Here is a 21,655-nt window from a genome sequence, read left to right on the forward strand (position 1 = left end):
AGGCCTCCTCAGAAGTCAGACCCGCTGCATTCGATGGGGCCCACCCCCAGGAATGTAGGTATAGGATGGCAGCCCAAAAGTATATTGGCTCAGGTGTTTATGGATGGTTTACATGTGTTGATGTCAGTAGTGTCGGATTTAGTACTTTGCACTGAGCAGGTTGCTCAGCAAGTTATTCTGTACGGCAGTCCACATGGCACTTACAGCCCGTTCCACCCTCCTTAAGCTAGATGTTGTTTACATTAGTTTTGCTAGTTGTTCTGCTAGCAGTTGTGCCAACTCTTGTCATGTTTTTTGCTAGTGCAGTGTTGGAAATGACCCACCGTATGACAGCATGAGAGCAAAATGTTCTGTGCTTAAAAATGCAATGATGCCAAATTCAGCTTACATGAATTCACTGTGCAAATGAAGTAATGGAAGTGTTTGTTTGGAAAATTCTCTTGAAAAGCAGAATTCATGCTTGCTTGCTTATTTATTTATCATCTGCCCAATAACCAATATTTGCTGGTTAATGAACCTAAATGAAAAAGAGGAGTGCAATCACAGGACACTAGATATCAATCACAGCTTAAACGGCATCCAGGGATGAAACTATTTTGGATATGTGAATAAATGTGATCCAGGTTATAGGAGTGCATCTGTGTGCAAATGGGCTCTTTAATAGCAAATTCAAATTGCTCTTGAATAAAATGTATTCAGGCAAGCATTGCAGCCTGACTACCACTGGACTGAATGGAGCTACTTCAATGGCTATTCTGTGATGCAAAATGCGCTTGCCAAATAGAGCTTTGGGTAATCTTTTGCAGCTTGGTTCTATGTATGCATACTCTAAACTAAACCTTACTGACTCCAGCAGGCAGACAGTTCAAAGAAATGTGCACAGGTTTGCAGCCTACACTATTTTCTATATACTAGCAGGGAGATCAATTGGTTATCAGATTAAAGCACAGAACATGGAGAGTTGCAGGAATGTCTGTCTGTCTGTCTGTATCTATCTAGTGGCTTTGCCAGTTTTTCTCCCAGATTAGATACATTCAAAAAATGAAAGCTGAGCCAAATACACACTGCAGGTGTAAAAGCCCCTCTACCTTTTTACTGAAAAGCTTTAACTAGCACACTGAAAGAATGCTCCCTTTAGTTGCTTCTATGAAATATTTATCAACATTGCTGCTCAAGTCTCTAGAGAGAAAATGGGCAAAATAAAGTATTGTGGCACTTCTGGGCAGAGGTCAGGCAATCATCCTATGTCCCTGTTGGATATCTCTGAATTGCTCGTAGCAGTAGTCTCAACTTCATTTGCTGACCTAAATTACTCAGCAAGTCGGCCATTTCTGGCTGGCGTACATACCTTCCAGATGTGGGGCACTGCAGCTCCCATAATTTCTACAGCTTGGAAGTCCGCTCCACTGGATGGGGAGCTTGCTTTCACTTAGCTAGCATTTTGTGCAATGATTTCCTATGGCTTAATTTACTTTTATTCTCCTTCGCAGATACACGCAATCCATTTGTAAAGCTGCACCGAGATATACCACAAATGATACTCATGAATTATGGACAAGAGCTTATCATCCCATGCAGAGTTACAGCCCCAGATATCCGTGTGACGTTGATCCAGGTACCTAGATGTGCACTTTGCCTCCACAAAGCTTCCTTGCTTGCTGTACCTATGGCACTTCGTTTATTCGATCGAACTGTGTTTGTATTTAGATAAATGCATTGCACACCTCACTCTGCAAGGAAGAACTCGTTTCAGACTGAAGTGAAAATAATCAGGTGTGCTTCACTATAGTCCTAAGAGAGATATTACTGCCTTAGCAACATATACCCATACCAACTAAGAAAGACTGATTTTGATGACTATCTCCCAAGCTAGGGCATTTAGATGTTTAAAGTAGGAGTTGGAAATGTCAAGCTGGCAGAAATTTAGTAATCATGACCAGTCTGCAAGCCTGCATTAATTGCATTTGCCATATGGTTTTACAGACCAATATCAGAAAAAAAATCTAATTTACTCTTATTGAAAACTTCTTTGATTCTGTACCGAATGGTGAATCTAGGCAGTTCTTTATAATATTATATGTGGCAATAAGATAGCGGTTCTGTTTCAAGCCTACACTGTACTAGATGGTTTCATTGTGCAAGTGTTTCTTTTTAGATTCATATTATTTATTTGTACAGTGCTGCCAGTGTACATTATGCTTTACAGAGTAACATGCCAAACAAAAACAAAGCTTCCCAAGGCACTTACAGTCTAAATTTCAACATGGGGGAGACAAAAGCAAGAACAAAAGGAGAAACAAAGGTGAAGAGGGGGTGGAAGTGCTCATATTTAATGAAAAAAGTCATATCTCAGCTTGCAGGAACAGACACCCAAAGGAATTGCCAGTTATTTCCTTAGATTTTGCTTTCAAATCCAGTGCCAAATCTAGGGTGGATCCTTCATAAATTGTGTCTCTCTCCCTTCCTGCCCTGAACAGTAAAAAAATCAGCCTTGTTCTCTGAACACCATAGTGGGGACCAGCTTTAAGCATTTCTTTCTGCGCATACTGTGGGCCAGAAAGTGTGTCAGGGCACGTGATTGGAGCCTGTGGTCCCATTCCCCACCTCAGTCTTCATGCACTGATCAGTTTTTCAGCAAAGGGCCTATACATAAGCCAACAAAAAGTCAGCATACAGTTTGCTTGTAAAAGGGAAATGAATTTACAGCTTGCACACTCTGCAGAGAAGCTCAGATTAATGGATGGAAGTTGAGGGACAGAGCCTACAGGTGCTATTCCTTCATGCTTATTTCCAGGTAAGTTGTTTGCCCAAGGCATTTTGAATAGATTAGTACATATAAATTAGCCTCGTGTGGAAGCCATTTTAAATATCTTAAAATGACTGGTGACCATCAGTCATTTATTTATAGTTATTTCCTCCATGCATTAGGAAATTTCTCCAAGTCATATCCTGAGACCCAAATAGAATATAAACTTGAGCCACTTCCATTCTTGTAGTGCTTGACTATTCTTAAACGAAATCAGCAAATGGAAAATTCTGGTGTACAGTAGTCTTCACCAGAAGCCACACATCTGAAAAACTGGCAAACCATGCTTTCTGTTATTTCCTCAGTAAGCCTTTATAAAGTAGAAAAGCAAATATTCCCACATCTTAATCACTGGAACTAGAAGAAAGGCATCGAGTCTCCAGGTTTGACAGAAAGTTAGAAGGCTGCTCTGTTTTGCACATTATTGTGGAACTGCCTCAGAGAAGTGAAGAAAGGTGTGAAGAAGACCTATCTGATCAGAGGATGAGTCCATTTGCTTTACAATAATCCAGCTGCATCTGAAAACAGCCCACTGTAAGCAACACAAACTTTTCCTGCACCAAAGAGAAGCAAGTTAAGCTGCAGTCCAAGCCTAGCTTTTGTCTTCTGATCAGCCTTCTGCTGAAGTTGCCTTAACACATAGGTCTATACATCATCCTCTGAAACATTCTCCAGGATCAACCCCTTCTCCCTCCTTCATCACTTCTCGTGGATGTATTTGCTTGGATATATAGCAAGTTTTTTATTTGCTCTGTGTTTTTAAACTGCCTTATTCTATTTTCTTTCTGAACATATACATTGAATGTTGGAGAACATAATAGGGTCATCACCCTGAATGTATAAGGAGACTCATTTTACTTTGACCATGACTAAAGATTTTCTGAAGGCAATCTTCCTATTGATGGGATTAAGTATGTGCAAAACAGAGCACTGGTCTTTCTTAAGCTTTCTGAGAAAACAGACTATATTCTGAATAGCAGAACAAGCACTTTTCTGGTTGTTTTTATTCTGACCAATTCGGGAGCAACAGCTACCAGATCATTTTTCTTCATGGCATGCAAGCTAAGCATCTTGTGTATTTGTTCCACTTTTTTTTCTTTTTGTGTGGTAAAGTTTTTAAATCTTTAAGAACACCAACTGCTTAATCTGCATAAACTGAAGGATTGGTTTGTTGTTTGTTTGCATGTATGTTTTGTATGTTCAGCCAGGGATATCACATGGAATTTTATGAACAGTTTAAACTCCCACCTACCAAGATTTGTCTTGCGGTGTGTGATCAAGTGCGAAGCTATTTAAAAAGAAGAGTTTTCTCTCATTTATAAGCTTTCGGTACTGCTTCTGTGCATCATTAAGAGTGGTATGACTCTGGAAATTAGGTTAAAAAATCCAGTAAGATATATCAACCTACGATTTACCACACTAATAGATTTGCTTTATTAACAATTATGGCTGCTAACAAGAGAATGTTGTGTGTTAACCCATCGTTTTGGTTTGGACCCAAGTGTAACTTTAATTGAATCATAACTTTAAAAAGAAAAGGAAGATAGGAGAAACACAATAAATTCAAGTGTCCTTCCCCTTCCATTGCATCTGCAATCAAAGTGAAGCCAGGACAAATAAAATTACTACAAAACGTAGATGCTACAAAATGCTACATTTACTACAAAATGTAGAATGGACGCTGTTACATCCCATTTCTTTCAGCAGTCATTCATAATTTTGGAGGAAACTTTACAGTAGCCAGAATCCCCAGCGTGCCAGTTATGGTCAGTCTCTGTATATGCAGTGATGAATCAGTTTAAGGAACAAAAGGGAAATGTTTATATCTGTCAGCTGCAACCACAATAGAATTCCTTGAATTCAAGACACTTTAGAAAATCATCTAGCAGGCTATAAAATAACAGCATTTGTATGTGTAGGCACACTCCACCCATTAGTTCAATGATGATTGTGGGTTCTTAGCAGATGCTGTAAAGATAAGGAAGCTATTCTACTTGATCATTGTGGCATTAGCTGTGAGGGCTGCTCATTCTACTAAAACATCTTTTCTGCCTGAGGACATTGCATGGAATGAAAGGAGGGCCTCTCCTTTGCAGCTCACAACTTGTAATGCGTGATCACTAAATCTGTGCAGGATGGAACAAGGAGTTAGACGTCTCTGCTGCCTTAGCACAGCTTTCTAGCCCCATCTAGACTGATTGCTTCAGTATAACCTGATCCTGCCAGATCTTGGAAGCTAAGTAGGATCAGGTCTGGTTAGAATTTGGAAGGGAGACTTGAGTTCTACATTGAGCAGGTGGTTGGACCCAATAGACTTCTTATGCCCCTTTCACTGTTTGATGCTATGATCTAGAGATGCTGTGAACTGAAGGTGGAATTTTCTGCTTCTGAATTATGCAGTTCAAACGCATGTGAATGCAAGTAGATAAAAAGGTACCAGTTTGGTGGGACATTAACAGCATTTTTAGTTTTAGTCATGCTGGCCACATGTCCACAGAAAGTGTCTGTGGACAAACACTGGCTCCTTGGCTAGGAAATGGAGATGAACACCGCCCCCAAGAGTCAGGCATGACTGGACTTTGATGTCATGGAAAAACCTTTACCTTCACCTTTTACCCTTCATCAAACAACCATCCCCAAGTCAGAGGGGATGCCATTGACTCTGTAACTCACGACAGCTAACAAAGGCGAACAGTGAAGGGAGGTAGCAAGTTCAACGTGGGGGTTTTTAAGCCGTATTTTACCCAGCTTATATCTCTATGCAGCAGAGATGAAAGCTCTCTTGCATTCTGAGGGGTGTATTCTTTTTTGAAAAAGCTCTTGGTGACCACATTCCAATGGTCTGTTGGGCCCAAAGCAAAGGGACAGTGCTGGAATACAAAATTTAATTCAATTTAAAATCAATTTAGCTTGAAATTCTAACAGGTGATAAGCCTTTGACTCCACTCAACTGCTTAGAATGAAGAAGTTTTTGTTGCTGTTACATGTTTGTAATGATAGATTTTCAGCTTATTTAAAAACAAATCCTTTCTATTTGCTATTTGCAACCCTGCGCATTGCAGAGTTAAAGCAGGAAATAACTAGATTAGGTGAATAGCAAAAACACAGCATACACACAGAGGACACTGAGTCTGTTCCCACATATGTGGATTTAGACTGTTTGCTCATTCATGTATAGCCCAAGCACAATTTCCCCCCTTCCCTTCAATTGTGCTAGACATAACAAGGTAGAGGAAGGGGAATAAACAGGAGGCTCCCCCCTCCCCATACTGTTAGCATCCTGAACTGAAAGGAACAGACCATGGGGGTTAAGGCCACGAAGGACTCTGAAGTTCAGGGTGAGGAATCTGCAGAATCAGGAAGTGAGCGGGAAGCTCATGTGTAAGCCATTTGCATGGCACTCCAGTTCAGTCCCCCACTCTGGGACTCTCCTGTAAATGCTGGAGCAGTGAAACTCAAGGCTTCCCAAACTGTATAACTGCACCGAAGAAGAAAAGAAAGCCCAAATTTTATTTATTCATTTTTTACTGTATTTCACGGACTCATAAACATTCCATTCACTTTATTATTTTAACTGATGGCAAGAACTGAGGTTTGTATATGCATAAATGGGATTTTTTCAAATTATCTGGGAAAGGGGAGATAGTCAATAAAAGGGAGCTCAGGACACACTGGATAATCAGGTATCGACACCACCTGAATTAAGATGATGCATGAAGTATCTTGGAGTGTGCTGGTGGGAAGGGTTTTCAGTGGGCTTTGCAATTCTCCACAAGCCATTGGAGTTTGGCCTATTAAGCTCTATGTGCATGTTAGTTACTTCAGATCTGTGCTGGTAAAAAGTACCATCATGTGATGTGATGTGCCTGCTAGCAAAAGCTGAAGACACTGTCACTATTACGACATCTTCTGATCAAATCTTCTTTGTTAACAGAAATGGGAATTAAGTGTGGGAAGTCTCATCAACTTTTCCATCATTAGGTATAATGCAATTTGCGGGGAAAGGTATGGAAGAAAATCATGAAATTTTTCAAACCCTTCATCAAGATTTGATTATGTTAGGAAACAAAAATGTTATGGGAAACCTCCTGAGTCGTATATTCTATGTGCTTAAGGAAGTATAATAGTTTGTATTTGAGGGACTTTTAAATTCCTTTTACAGATAAACCATTCATTACATCTGAAAGGAAGAAGTTCCTAAGCAGAAAAAGAATTAATGTATGATTTTCATTTTTAGGTGAAAGGAAAAACCATAGTTCCTGATGGGAAGACAATAATCTGGGATAGTACGAAGGGTTTTATCATACAAAATGCAACCTATGAGTTCACAGGCCTTTTCAGCTGCAAAACAAGTATTGATGGGCGTGACTTCAGCAGTAATTACCTGACATTCAGGATGAGTAAGTATTTCTAATTTCTGCAGTCTTTATTTTAGCAGTTTGTCAGATTAAGCATCTGATTCACTGTTTTCTCTTGCAGCCAATGAAATCCTTAGTGTCCACTTAAATGGCTCAAGGCCTGTCAAGTTATTAAAAGGACAGAGGCTTGTCCTGAATTGTACCATCACTGCAGCATGGAACACAAGAGTGCAAATCACGTGGCATTATCCCAGTGAGGTGGGTACACTGCCTTTCTAAAAGTACAGTAAGATAACCACATAAGAAGAATTGCTAGTGGGAATTGCGCAGAGATGAGTTTCCCATAGGAATGGCCCTTAAACACCCAAAAGATCCTGGGTGCAGGCTCACAGGACAAACAAATTACATAAATTTGCACATGCTGATTTACATATGCAAATATATGTGCATAGTTAGAAGTTAATAGTGAAGGAATTAAAAGGCGTACATCAACAACAAATAATAGATTCTCAGGCCCTTCTCAGAAATGATCTTACAAGATCAACAATTTCTGGGATCCCAAACAACAGTGGAGTAGCCTTACTTGCATTTGTACATCACTTGGTGTAAATGGGTCCCTCTAATATTGACCTGGATGGTATCCCAGAATAAAGTCCAAGAGGCAATTGCCAGTGCTAATACATTTTCTTTTGTGCAAATATTTTTCTCCTGCCTAGACAAGCCAAAGAGGTAACATAACTAAACACATTATACAAAGGAATGATGGACACAATCTATTCTACAGTATTCTTGCTCTTGATAAAGTCCGTAATGTTGACAAGGGGCAGTACACTTGCCACGTGAAGAGTGGCCCATCTGTGAAATTGATTAATACAACTGTTCATATTTATGGTAAGAAATATTCTGAGTTACAGAATGTCTGATACATGTATTCCAAGTACAAAGGTGGAGCAGAAATGTGTTCAATAAATTCATTGCAGGAATTAATTTAGGGTCAAACTACATGAGATTTGAGACCTCTGAGGCTGGAACTTTTGACACCTTTTTAAAAAGCAGCCTCTCAAGGCACTTGAAGCAACCCTTCTTTCTATAAAGTCCTTTCCCTTCTTCCTTACTGTCTCCTCTCCCTCCATGTGGGAGAGTATATGAATGTCTGCATTAATTTTAATTATGAAATAATGCAGTAAAAAAAGTTAAATCAGCCTTTCCCAACTTGTTTTCCTCTCAGTGTCTTAGAATCCATCTCCTGTAATCTGCAGCCGACATAGGAAGGAGAGAATGAGGAGAGCTGTGGTGTAGTGGAACCAGGGCTCACAGGGTTGAAGCACAGGGATCCTTGAATTAGCAGGGGTGATGGTGTCACCTGCCAGCCACCTCAGATTTTCTCTGTCCTGAGCTGAGTTGCAGTCCGTACAGGAAATTTGGGAGAATAGAGTTTCCCCACAACTGTATATTGTTGAGAGCTCTGCCTGGTGTAATGCAGAGTACTGGGGTGGGGGTGGCTTGGGCTTGATCGGGCATTTAAGGCTCAATAGTTTTAAAAAGACCTGCTCCTGATGAACTGGTTTGCTGACGGGATTCCACAGGCCTGCCTGCATTCTTGGATTCTCTTTTGGGATGTGACCAGGGGAACTGATGTGTTGAGGCCTGCAGTCAAACACACCTGAGTTGGGGAAATATGGATTAAATACATACTTCTCCACCACTGTTTATTAGATCACCCTTTCCTCCTCCTTTCAAGAATTCAAAATTTAATCATAGATCTTTCCTGTCATGTCTGTTTTGCTCCTGATAGTATGGAGAAAATTTATTTAGACTGAGAATTTTCTCTGCATTTTGCAACCATCTGATTTGACCTTCCCAGACCATTGTGCCAACTGAGGCATAGTTATGTGTCTCAGTCCACTTTTTCCCAAAAATTGAAATCACTTTGAATACTGTTTTTCTAGGTAGTGTGAAGCAGGGGTGTAGAGCCCCAGTCTTGGGGCCAAATCTGGTCCTCCTGAAATTCCAGGATGGCCGTACAGGGTTCCCTAGATGGCCACACTCTTTTTCCTTGTACCCACTGCCTTTCTTGCAAGCAATGATCATTTGGCGGCTTCCCAATTTTGCCCCATTCTAAAAGATGGGCATGCCCCTCTTAAAGCTTAATAACTGACAGTACGAGCTTGAAGTGGAAATAGGCTGGTGTTTTTTGTTCTGCCTCTTTTGCCTTTGGCACCTGAAAGCTTTGGCCATTCCGGTGCTGGAGTTCAGTCCTCAGGCTGAAAGAGGCAGCCCTGCTTCCCCACTCCAGGCAGTCATTTGTCCTAGCAGCTAGGGAGCGTCACTGCCCATTGTCACAGCCTTTTCTCTGAGTCATACAAGTCCCTTAGAGAGACGATGAGCCCATTGCTCGTCATCCCGTTCTGTGCCACCCGCTGCCCTATGTGGAACATCTGTCTGTTGGCCACAGCAGCAGCAAGACTTCCTAGGTGCTTCGCTAACTGCGTGGTGGTGCTGGTGTGGGAGTAAGACTTTCAAACCTCAAAGGCAACCCTTGGATCTCCTTGTGAAAATGTAACTTCAAAAAATTAAATTTGAAGCTGGGAGCAGTTTTTTTTCAATTGCAAATTGATTGGATGATGGAGCAGGTTAAGGATGAAACTTAACAAAACAGAAGTGACATGGAATAGCAATTGCCTGATGCTTTCGTGCCTACTTTGGCTTAATGATTTATTTATTTATCTCATTTTTATACTGCCCAGTAACCAGAAGGCTCTCTGGGCAGTTTGCAAAATTAAAATGTGTAGCTTGGCCCTAAGATTCACATGTAGCAGTGTATTTTTGCATTCTCAATGACTTTTTGAAAAATCCGTGTCTTTTCCGCATGCTAAAATTAAGCAGTGCTGTGACCACTGGCTACCCTGGAGGAGTTATTTCTTAATAAAGTTGCCATAGGCAGTACCTGTGACATGATGAATGGCATACATGTTTGGGAGGCTTTTGTGTAGGAGACAAGAATTGCTATCCCAGTTTGAGTTCTATCCTGCATGATCAGACATTTGGCCATACCAGAGAGTACCAGGATGGGGAAAGCTGCCCTGTATTATGCATTTATGTTTGACCAGACCCATTATCTTAATCACATCTTCTTCTTTTTAAAGATAAAGCATTCATCAATTTGAGACATCGTCGAAAAAATGTGCTGGATGTTGTATCCGGCAAGAAATCCTATCAACTTTCCATGAAAGTGAAAGCATTTCCTGCACCAGAGGTTGTATGGTAGGATTTTACTTACTTCTGCATAAAGAAGCAACTTGTTTGGAAAGATAACATATTTGCTCAGGATTAAATCTATTCCACCTCCAAGTAAAAAGCTGAATAAAAATACTCTGGAATGAGTTTGCAATAACTTAGCTAAGATATGTGTGCCACTTTTTAACAAAATATATACACAACCACATATATGAGAGTATGCTTTTTCTTAGAGTAAAGGCATGGAATACTCGTAGGAGCGGACATAAACATGTTTATTCAAGAGTACATCTGCTGGCATTCAGAATGATATGCCTGTTGGCAGAGGATCACACAAACCAGAGATGCAAACTATGGGCTATTTTTCCTTGGGTTTTTTTAAAGCAGTTAATGGATACAACGACAGGGGTCACTCAGCGTGAAGAGATAATTAACAGCTCTGAACTCATCTTGGGTACAATCAGTTGTCAGGTTCATAAGAGACCTGACCTAGCAACTGGATGGAAGCAGATAAGTTTGCTTTTAGTCTGTGGTGTGTGTGTGTGTGTTTGGGGTATAAAAAGATGAGCATTTTTGCTCTGTTGTATAGTAGTAGTAGTGGTGGTGGTGGTTTCATTTTGTTAGAAGCCTGGCCTCACTTCCATTGCTATTTTATATCTATATTTTAAAGGGCATATGTCAGAGCAGTGTTAAAGTTGGTTGGAGGGTGGGTCTACTAGGACTAGAGCCCTGGATCACTGGTTGGTCATTCTGCCTTGCTATTCATGGGCGCTTTCTGGAATAAAGGTACAGGGGTTCTGATAATGTCTGTTGCATCTGATCCCCACCCCAGATTAGATAGCTTTTTGTCCACATGTGCTGTCACCTGCTGGCCCCACCTCTTGAATATTATTTCTATCATAGATGTTTGTATTGCTGTCCAGGTGCTGATGAGCACCTTTCAAGACCTCTGCTGCTCTCCCTTCTGATGGTGCTTTAACTTTAACCCTTCAAATAAAAGACACCATGCAAGGGAAGACAATATTTTGACCACCTCTCAATTGGAGGACTGCCCTCTCTAAATAGAGGCATGGCCACTTAAGATATCGGCGATGCATTTTCCCACCATTTTCAAGAGAGGCCACACTCTTTCTGGGTTGCATGTCTTCCAGCTGTTGACAATTCCTCTGCATCACTGTGGTAAAATAGTCACATTCAGCTACATTCAGAGCTCTTGGTTCAGCCTGGATCCATGTCCGTAGGGTGTGGAGAATGAATTTGGCAGTGTGTGTGTGTGTGTGTGTGTGGGGATAGAGTTGGCTTTGTGGAAAGATGGGCTGAAAGCCAGCTCTATCAGCTCTATCATTAAAATGTGGCAAAAAAATAAAAATGGAAAAGAAGTTCTGGGGACTGTGGGCAAAACTAGACATGACATTAAATGCATGATTCCTTTTCTTTATTCCCCCATTGCAACCAAAATAGTGGGCACTTCTGATCCAGGCTGGGGTCTTGCTTCAGGAAGCTGGGAGTTAAGCTTTCTGCAATCACTGTGTGTATTTCCTGACAAAAATTACTCCCTGAAGCTACTATTTGCTTCTAAGGGTGCAGAGGATGCGATGTCACCTTTGGGGGCGGGGGAAAAACAGAGGGGAAGGATTATTCCCATTCCCCTGCCCCCACATAACAGCCTCACAGCTGTTATTCCAATAGGGGAATCAGAAGGGCTGGACAGGTAGTGATACGTCCAATGTCACATCTAGTTTAGCCCTGAGAAGTAGCATATTTGTTTATCAGTGACCCATTGTTCCTAGACTTGTTTGATGTAACTTCTATACTTGTAAGTAGCAGAGATTTGCTTGGTTCAAGTATGTTATATTAAGAACTCGTGCAAGGAGCTTTTTGCATCACTTTCATGTGGAACAATGTTATCAAGTTGGATCTAATTTTTGTCTTTGTTTTTGTTTAAATAGTTGCAAATGGCAGAGGCTGTGAGTGAATTCATGGGTTTTCAATAAAGGCTGATTAGAAAACCATTCATTACATGCATGAGCTGTGTTAGTTCACAATACCTGAGGCCAGATTTAATGTGTTCTCCAAACCTGTGCTTTCAGCCTTTCCTATTTGTGGATCTAAATGGACAATAGAAGTAGAAGTGGGGGAAGAGAACTAAAGTGCCATGTGGTCATTCAGGGCTTATTTGTCCCTAGTGCTCGGTTGTGCACCCTGAACCACAAGGTGGAGAACCTCAGCCCCAATAGCCCAATCTGACCCACTTGGGACTGCAGTCCAGGACAAGTCCCTGCCACAGCACACACTTTCTTGCCCCACTCAGAAGTGGTAGTTGGGTATTTTCCAGTTGTACTAGATGTGCCACTTTCTTTTGAATTAGTGATCACTCCAATAATTATTAATGATTGTTTTGTTTCTAAACTGCCCAATAGCCAAAGCTCTCTGGGCATTTAACCACAATTTATGCAATACAACAGCATACAAAAGACAAATATAATAAAATAGCATCCTAGTTCAATAAAAAATTTAAAGCCAGGTTTCAGAGTGACTAATACTGCACACCACCAGGATAAATAATAGTCCTGTAAACAATTATGAATTCTGGTTTCATCTTTTTTGCAGGTTGAAGGATGGGTTACCTGCTGCTGAAATGTGTGCCCGGTATAAAATTAAAGGATATTCACTCATCATAAAGCGTGTGGCTGAAGAAGATGCAGGAAATTACACTATAGTGTTGAGCACCCGGAAATGGGACCTACAAAAAAACTTAACAGTCATGCTCAGGATAAATGGTGGGTTAGCAGTCTCATTGGCTCACATGACTTAGGCTGTGATTCAGCAAGCATTAAGTGGGAGCAAGTCTCATTGAAGTTATTAGAACTTATTTCTCTGTTATGAAAAGCCCTGAGAGCTTCAGCTATTAGGGAATATAGAGATGATGATGATGATGATGATGATGATGATGATGATGATGATAAAAACAACAATAATAACAGGCATGCATAAGTTTGCATTGCCAGGGATCTAATTCTTAGTCGGTAGAATTGCTTGAGTTTGTCAAAGTCTTCAGTACTTAAAACAATATTCCTTTAGACTTTAGAGACAATGGCTTAAACCCAGATTTAGAGCAGACCCTTTGAAAACCATGTTGGCCATGGACTAGCTTCTACCATGTAGTCTAAGAAGCCAAGAAGATGCATTTTTTTCTTCAAAAACTTGAATTTCTACTGTTTTCTTCTTGTTTTTACAGTGAAACCTCAGATTTATGAAAAAGTATCATCCATTCCTGGCCCTAATCTCTATCAGCTAGGAAGCAAACAGACTCTAACTTGCATTGTTTATGGTGTTCCCAAACCTACAATTAAGTGGACCTGGCAACCCTGTCAACAGAATCAGTCTGCAACAAGGTAGGTCATTTTAGGAACTTGTTTCCAGTCTCCTGCCAGTAAGCTCCAATTCCACCAACACTCAACCTGGCATCCTCTGCATGTGCAGCTTCTATTATTCCAAGCCACCATGCAAGACAGTGGAGGACTCTTGGTTGACTTACCTACACTGCTGCTTTCTAAAGTCTCAAGATTTTTTAATTCAAGTTCTGGAATCCATGAATACTGAAAAGGTGTCAGTCATGCTGCAGATGAATGACGTTAACAACATTGGTACACTTTTGTGTGCAGAGCTTTCCTGTGGTACTGAAAGAGTAGCTCAGGTGGCTTGTTGCTGTGGAGGTTGACTTTACCCCTTGAGCAGTCCATGGAGAAGTGATGCTGACAAAGAACCCTCCTAGCCTTCAAGTACCCACCTGGGAGAGCAAACAGCTCAATAGGATTTCCACAACCCATTTAGGGCAGTGATGTTGAACCTTTCCTCCTGAGAGCTACATTCATTTTCAGAGAAATTCTCAGGGGCTGTATTCCGTTGGTGGCCATCAAAGGCAAAAAGGATTGGCAATTTTAAAAACTTCTGAACCCTTCAGCATACTTTAGTGTAAATTTCTTGCAGCTAGAAATTAAGCCTTAGGAGAACCATGCCAGCTTCTTAGGATGTGGGTGGGTAGAGGGAATGTGCAAAAGCTGGGTAACCACCACATGATAAATAGGTCAAGGGAAAGGAATTGGGGCCACCTCAGGAATGCTGGAGACCTGAATTGGGACCTGAAGCAAGCTGGATTTAGCCCACAGATCTGCGATTTTTCAGCCTAATTTAGATGAAAAGCTCCCTGTACCAAATAAGGCTATTAAGTGGTACACAACCATTATTTTCACAACCATTACTATTTAGTAAAGGGATACTCTACTCTAAATAAGATGCACCCCCTACAATTTTAAGCCTCCTCAAAAGGAAGATTCACCTACCAACCTAGGTGCAGAAAGGAAACATTGCTTTAGAAAAACAACCAACCAAACAAATGCAAGAAAGAAACCAGCAACCCTGCAATCCTTCCCCTCAAATCCCAGATTTCTACAGAGACTCAAACCTGAGCATCTGTGCTGCCTTCAGGCTGCCATGAGCTCCAGAAGCAGCAGAAAGAAGCGTGCAAGGGAAGTATGTGGCCATTGGGTATGCATGGCCCAGTAAAATTCATTCTGTTGGAGCTCAACGGACTTTTGACACACTTCTAACCCAATGGCCAAAAGCAGAGTGACGCTGGTACAGGGGCTGGCTTCCATGACATTGCTCAGAATTTTGCATGGATTAAGAGCTGAGAACTGAATATCTGCTGTGGAACTTGTGCAATTTGAAATACAGGCAAATTGCAACTTCTCCAAATTACTATTTGTGCAAACTGGGAATGACTCGGTAGGTTCAAGTAATTGTTGTTCTTGTTGTTATTTCCTCTCGTAGCATTTATCATGAGAAATATGGAAGCAGTATCCTCTCAGCGCAAATGCACATGGTCCACCTTGGCCATCTCAAATTTTCTGACCATTCCAGACCTGTGCAAAATTCAGGTCTCTGCTTTGGACCTGGGGGCAGGATGACTGTATTCTGCCATGTTCACTCCCTGAACCAAAGACATGCCCTTGTGATGACTTCAAGACCAATATCCAGGGATGCTCTGATTCTTCCTTTTGCCCCAAAACTACCATCGAGATTGGGCAGCTATCAGTCTAGCCCAGGGGTGTCCAATCTTTTAGGCCCACAAATAGTATCATGAAATAGCTGTCATGAAAGAAGGGTGTCCATTTGCAAAATGGCTGCCATGGTGAGTGAGTGCAGCCAGTCACAAAGCCTTCATTTCACAGCCTCTGGGTCCATGTAGGGCCCAATGGCATTCTGGGAAAGAAAATAAATATGGCAGGTGGTTGTAAGCTGGGTACTACATTGAAAAATGGGAGGTGCAGGGAACCTTGGCAGACAGACATTAAGGGAAGCATCTGTGGATACTTTGCTGCCCATGGACTCCATATTGGAGACCCCAGTTCTTTGGGTACTTCCCATTTCAAACCAATGGGCAGCTGGCTGGCTAACTTTAGAGTTGGGTCTCCTAAGACATAAATCATTGGAGGCGAGGAAGAAGGGCAAAAGAAGAAAGATCTCCTCCCCTTTGCCACCTTCCCATGGCAATCAGATGCAGGACTCTACTTGTATATTCAGAAAACAGTTAAAGTTTACACTGAAAGTTATGTTCTCCAAGCCACTTACTGTAGCTCATATTGTGACAACTTCTGTCGGCTCACTCTTAGGTTACAAAGGTGTGCCCGTTTGCAGAAAAGTTTTAAAAGCTTTCTGTTTCCCAGCTTACTCTATTGACATTACACACCCTGGTAATCATGGATGATTCTTCAGAAAACAAACAGTGTCAGTCCTTCCTGTGTGAGCTATGAGTATCCAGTGCAGATTCAAAGCCTGAATAGTGAATATTTGGCATAAATTAACTTCTTAGGAAGCTTGTCAGTCCACCAAATTTTATATGAGAACTCCCACCCCCACCCCTATCTAGCATAGTGCTTGCTTCTGAATGAGTAACCAGCTAGGTATACACAGATGTTCCATATTGATTGGTGGCACCATGAGACAGGTCTTCATATCAAAGTCCCAGCTGATGTCATTGCCAGTATGGATTTTTTTTCCTTGGAGAAGCATTGGTCTGTGTGGTGAATTTCTGATATGATGGCCATAAACAGCTCCTCCCATGTGGGAGAAAAACATGTCTTTGGCAGAAATCTCATTGCTTTCATAATGCAGCAGACCCAGTGTAACCTAGAAGAAAATAGAAGAAAAAGGTAGAGCCTTTGCTGACATAGCCAAAACAGCACCATCAGCATACCAGAAGGTAGTAGCAGCAGTCTTGGGAGACACCCAAATGTTGCAGAATTCCAGAGTAAACAGTAAAGTGGAGATTTGGCTGACAGGTTTTCATGAGTGCAAACAGGTTTTGGTCAGAAAACCCAAGGGAATTTTCACAAGCGACGCCAAGCGTTCTTCTGAGTCCAGAACATGTAATTTGTGAACATTGTTTCAGATACAAAAAGATTTAGGAAACCTTTTTAAAATTTGAATATACCCTCTGACAATATAGCTTTTTCATTCCATTTACGCATGCAGGAAATTAAAAAAAAAAAGCAAGCAAGCACAAATCCAACCGCCATCAGTCAAAATGCTACTTATGAAAATTATTTAAGGGTTCACCCAAATGAACAACAGCTGTATCCAGTAGTGCATTTGAACAGACCCTATTAATTTCAGTGGAGCTCACCCAAGGAGAAATTCCATCGTTAGTCCTTCATTATTTAAGAAAAACAAAGCGTAAGAGTTTTAGTAGTATTTGTACTACTTCAATATGAATTGAGATTGATGCTCTGAACAGAATTAGCAGATCCTCACTGCTAATATTAGTGTAATAATAAAGAAAAGGCTGAATAGCAGAATCATTAGCATGTGCTTGGGTTAATTTGGAATACTAATGAGGCATGCAAAATTAACCATTAAAGAACAAGTGTTAATTGTGAGCATGTTCAAAAATAATACTGACCTGCCCAGGTGTATAACTGTGGTCTTCTGCAAACATTTGTGTGCATGTGTGTGTTCTGTTTTTTCTTCCACCATGCCAGTCCAATATTTCTGCATAGGAAAGAAGCTGGCTTATGGTAGTATAACGTATAGATATCACCAGATAGCTGGTAATTTGAGACCTTCTTTCTGTAAAGGAACAGACTATGTGAAAATCCAGACCTTCATATGAAGCAATGCTACCCAGTCAAGTCCTATCAGCACTTAAAGTCTAGTTTAAGCCATTCAATATTTTTTCTCCTAGACAAGCCTTGGTGGTATCCTGCCATTATCTAGGGTGGCCACTTATGTGTTGACAAAAAAGAGGAATGGCATCAACAAACAAGAGGACATGTATTTATATATGCAAATCCATATATACATACGCGTATTTATATATGCAACTATGCATATGCATGGGTGCAAGTTAAGAAATCACAGGTATAGTTTAAATAAAACACAATACACCATGAGAAGGCTGACCTGATAACCTGAGTTCCTGCTCAGTCAGCTGGCCAGGTGCTAAGTGCTGATGGGCAACTTCAGCACTGCTGATGTCTCCCTCCTATAGTTGTTTGACTTGAAACCAGACTTGAATTAAACATTCTTTCCACTAGAGCACTGCCCTCTGCCAGTTCTCCAAAACAGAGAGCTGTATTTAGTGGTCCCTCGTAAGCCAGGGCGCCTGACAACCCTCCCATTCATGGCATCAGCCATTGTTTCAGTGTGCTCCCTGTGATCTGTCCTTCACCTTCTCCTACATTTAAAAATAGCATGTCGCGGGATAAGTGGCAGTGGCTGGCCACATGTTTGCTTGCTTCTTTCATTTGTGATCTGCCCTTCCGACAAAGAGCTTTGAGCATAAGGCAGGGCTAAAGTGCACTTCTGCTTCAGTCTTGTGACATGGGCTCAGCCAGCTATCTCCATAGACTGAGGATGATGGGAGCTTGTTGGGAAGGCAATCTCCTGGTTAGGAAAGGCTGGGCTAGACTAAGACACAGTTGTGTGCCCGAATTCACCATCCGGCAAGTTTAATGGGTGATGTAGAGTCTGAGCTTCAACCTTTCCCATTCAAGCCAGTTAGTCTATAAATTATTGCACACTGGCTCTATGTATTGCACTATCTCTATGGTGTTAAACGATCATTTGCGTGTCCATTCATGTTCTCTGGAATTTTGGGGGTAAAGATTTTGGAATTCGGCAAGCATACAGCTCTACATGCCCCTGATGAGGAATTGCTTTAAGCTTGAGGACCAAGGTTCTGTTTGGAGAAGCCCTCAGGGCCACATGTTGGGGGGAGGGAGGTGGAAACAAATGGGAAGGTGCCAAGGCGCCAACAAAAAACAAGCAAGCAAAATCCTGCTTTGCTGTAGCTCTAATGTCTTGCTACCAGAAACGAAGCCTTAGAATGGGAAGGAAGTTGCATAAAAGTGGGTACCCCACAAAACGATGGCAGTGTAGAAAAGTGTAGGACTGGGGGAAGAGGGTGGCACCAGGAGAAGTGGATGTGGCCCTCTGGGGAACCCCAGGGGATCCAGTGGGAACCCCCACCAGGCTGGAAATGTCCTATCACCACTCCTGCCATAAAGAGAACCTACACTTGGGAATATGTATAGGAAAAGCACAGAAGTTTGTAAAGGTGGGAAAAATCTAAGCAATTGTTGAGATTTCCCCCACCCCAAAACACACACCCAGTGGAAAGCTAAAATCGTTTTAGCATTTCTTCAGACTAAAGGAATGACAGAATAAGGCAAGTGATTGTATGGTGCAGGTTTTTTATTTTGTATCTGAATTTAGTGGCCTGTTCTGGGAAACTGCTAGCAAGGATGCCCTGGCTCTCCGTAAACAGACTGCAAATTGCTTCTTGTTAATAGTATTCAGACCAGAAAATTGGAACCAATGCAGACCTGTTTGTTTGTACATAGTAATGATAATTTGCATTTGCCTGTTCTTGTCATAGTGATATGGTTAATACAACAGCCAGTTATTTCTGGCTAAATGACTGTTGATGTTGGAATTTTGTCAAAGGTTTCTTCATGTGTCTCCAGTGAAACAAGGTCCATGTTAATCAAGTCCTATTGCTATGTAATTTCATGTTGTTTTAAACCATCATCATTATCACCATTGTCATTTCCCAGTTATGGGGTAGTAGAAAACATAAATGCATACAGTGACACATTCTGGTGGAAGGATTTTGTTTTGTTTTCACCTAGACTCAGTGATGGGTTGATCAGTTTGCATGAAACTTATAGGAAAGAAAATTATTATCAAGGCTGAGAATAGACAATAGTTTTAAGGAATAGGTTTACGCAATAAACAACAGCCTGGTTTATTTAACCCATGGTTAGCCTCCCCCTCCCCCCATTTTTGCACATTCCAATATTGTCTGGCAGATATTGAACAAACAGTTGTTCATTTTCTCAATCCCTAGGCTGTTTTCCTTCCTGTATCTCAAATACCTTCATGGTAATTATAGAACTGGCATGAAGAATGGCTGTTGTTTGTTTGTTGCAACTTTTGGCTGCTGCCTCTGTATCCAAGAGAAATGATGCAGGAACAACCCACAGTTGTGAGTTCGCAGATGAGATAACCCATCATTTAAACAACCCAGATTCACAATCCAACAATTAACAATGGGTTCTCTTTCTAGGTTGTTGGAAGATAACAAACCCATTGGCAGTTAACAAGCTATGGTTTGTTAACACAGTCATGTTCACATAGCAAAACAACCTAGAATTCAACAACTCATGCAATTCTTTCCTATAGTGTGCACCCTCATTTATGTTATCCCACTATCAGCAATGTTCATGCAGATTTTTCAGGATTTTGAACCAGTATAAAATTCTGAGAAAAGAAGAACATTGATGGGATTGGTGTGGCTACCATAGGGGCACTTCTATCATACCACTGGAGAAAGCAGGGAATTGTACATCTCTTGCCGCATTGTCTGTCTCTGGTTAAATTTAAATGTTAAATTTGAACATTCAGTTGGCTTACCAGGGTGCTTAAAGTAGCAATCTTATACACCCTTATTTAGAAGCAAGTTACCATTGAAGTTTATGGTACTTATTTCCTAAACTGCATATTCAACATATTGAACCTCTGAAGAACCTGAACATGCCTCAGGTTCTTACACAACTTGTGTGCTGCTCCAGATTCTTTGGCCCTGCCTCACCATTGACTTGGTTGATATAGCTTCATAATCACCACGAAGCCTTTATATTCACTAGCAGTACAGCTTGGACAATAAGAGTCTAGAGACAAGAGATGCATGATGTTTTTATATCTCAAGGACTTTTGGTTTTATCCATTGAGACCATCCTCCATGGATGCACTAGAGTTGTTTATTGATAAGGCAGGTAATCCAGATCCATTTCTCTCTGGTTTCAGGCAGGTTACAGAACAGAAACTGTTTTGGCCTCTAGATAATCCATTGGACACACTAGACTGAGAGGTATATAGTGGGGGTCTGTCATTTTAGATACTCTGGTTTGGATGGGACTTGAAAGGACTGTTTTATGGAAATTCTAATAATCCTTGGAGAAACAATTTCGGAAAGTGGTATTGGGGAGCTCCTGTCTAAAGGAGTAGCTACTGGCTTATGATGTTCCTTGTGGTTCCATCTTGCCTTCCTCCCTGCATGATACTGTTGGGAGAGGTTATCCAGAGTTTTGTGGTTGGGTGACACTAATATGCTGTGTCATTTCCAACTCTGTCAATTCCATCAAAATGTAAGGAAACTGTCTTTGTTCTAAATCAGTGTCTTTGATGTCAGTAATGGACTTCATGAAGGGAAATGAATGAAAAATTACTCCAAGCAAGCCAGAGGTGCTGCTGGAAAAATCAGATCAGGGAATGGGGCTCAACCTGTGCTGTACACTCTGGCTGAAGGTTCAGATTCACAGTTTGAGTGTGACAGCTTGACTTGCCCCTGAACATCGAGTCCACAATTAATGGATGAATTTCAGTTGTTGCAGCCTGATGAAGTGGACAAGGTGCTTGGACAAGTACGCCCTACCACTTGCTTACTAGACCCATGCCCATCTTGGCTACTTAAGAAAGCCAAGGACGGGATTGGGACCTGGATCCTGGAGGTGGTCAACGCCTCTTTAAGAGACAGCTGGGTACCTGCCCCTTTAACGGAGGCGGTTGTCCGGCCAGTCCTAAAGAAGGCATCCCTGGATCCAGAGGTGGCCGCCAATTATAGACCGGTGGCCAACATCCTGTTCCTGGGCAAGGTGCTAGAGCAGGTGGTGGCGGGACAACTCCAAGC

The 21,655-nt window shown here is 41.4% G+C and overlaps 1 protein-coding gene across 2 annotated transcripts in view; it reads left to right on the top strand.

Annotated features, from left to right (window-relative positions):
* Positions 1 to 21,655, top strand: part of FLT1 (fms related receptor tyrosine kinase 1) — a 147,655-nt gene that overhangs the window by 26,816 nt on the left and 99,184 nt on the right. For both annotated transcript variants that reach the window (XM_044441355.1, XM_044441356.1), the window contains exons 4-10: positions 1,491 to 1,615; positions 7,044 to 7,206; positions 7,286 to 7,422; positions 7,881 to 8,055; positions 10,311 to 10,428; positions 13,012 to 13,181; positions 13,640 to 13,796. In XM_044441355.1, coding sequence (XP_044297290.1) covers positions 1,491 to 1,615; positions 7,044 to 7,206; positions 7,286 to 7,422; positions 7,881 to 8,055; positions 10,311 to 10,428; positions 13,012 to 13,181; positions 13,640 to 13,796 — 1,045 coding nt within the window. The remainder of the gene's footprint in view (positions 1 to 1,490; positions 1,616 to 7,043; positions 7,207 to 7,285; positions 7,423 to 7,880; positions 8,056 to 10,310; positions 10,429 to 13,011; positions 13,182 to 13,639; positions 13,797 to 21,655) is intronic.

This window comes from Varanus komodoensis, unplaced genomic scaffold (genome assembly GCF_004798865.1).
Source record: "Varanus komodoensis strain SLA01 unplaced genomic scaffold, ASM479886v1 scaffold4, whole genome shotgun sequence".
Taxonomy (NCBI): domain Eukaryota; kingdom Metazoa; phylum Chordata; class Lepidosauria; order Squamata; family Varanidae; genus Varanus; species Varanus komodoensis.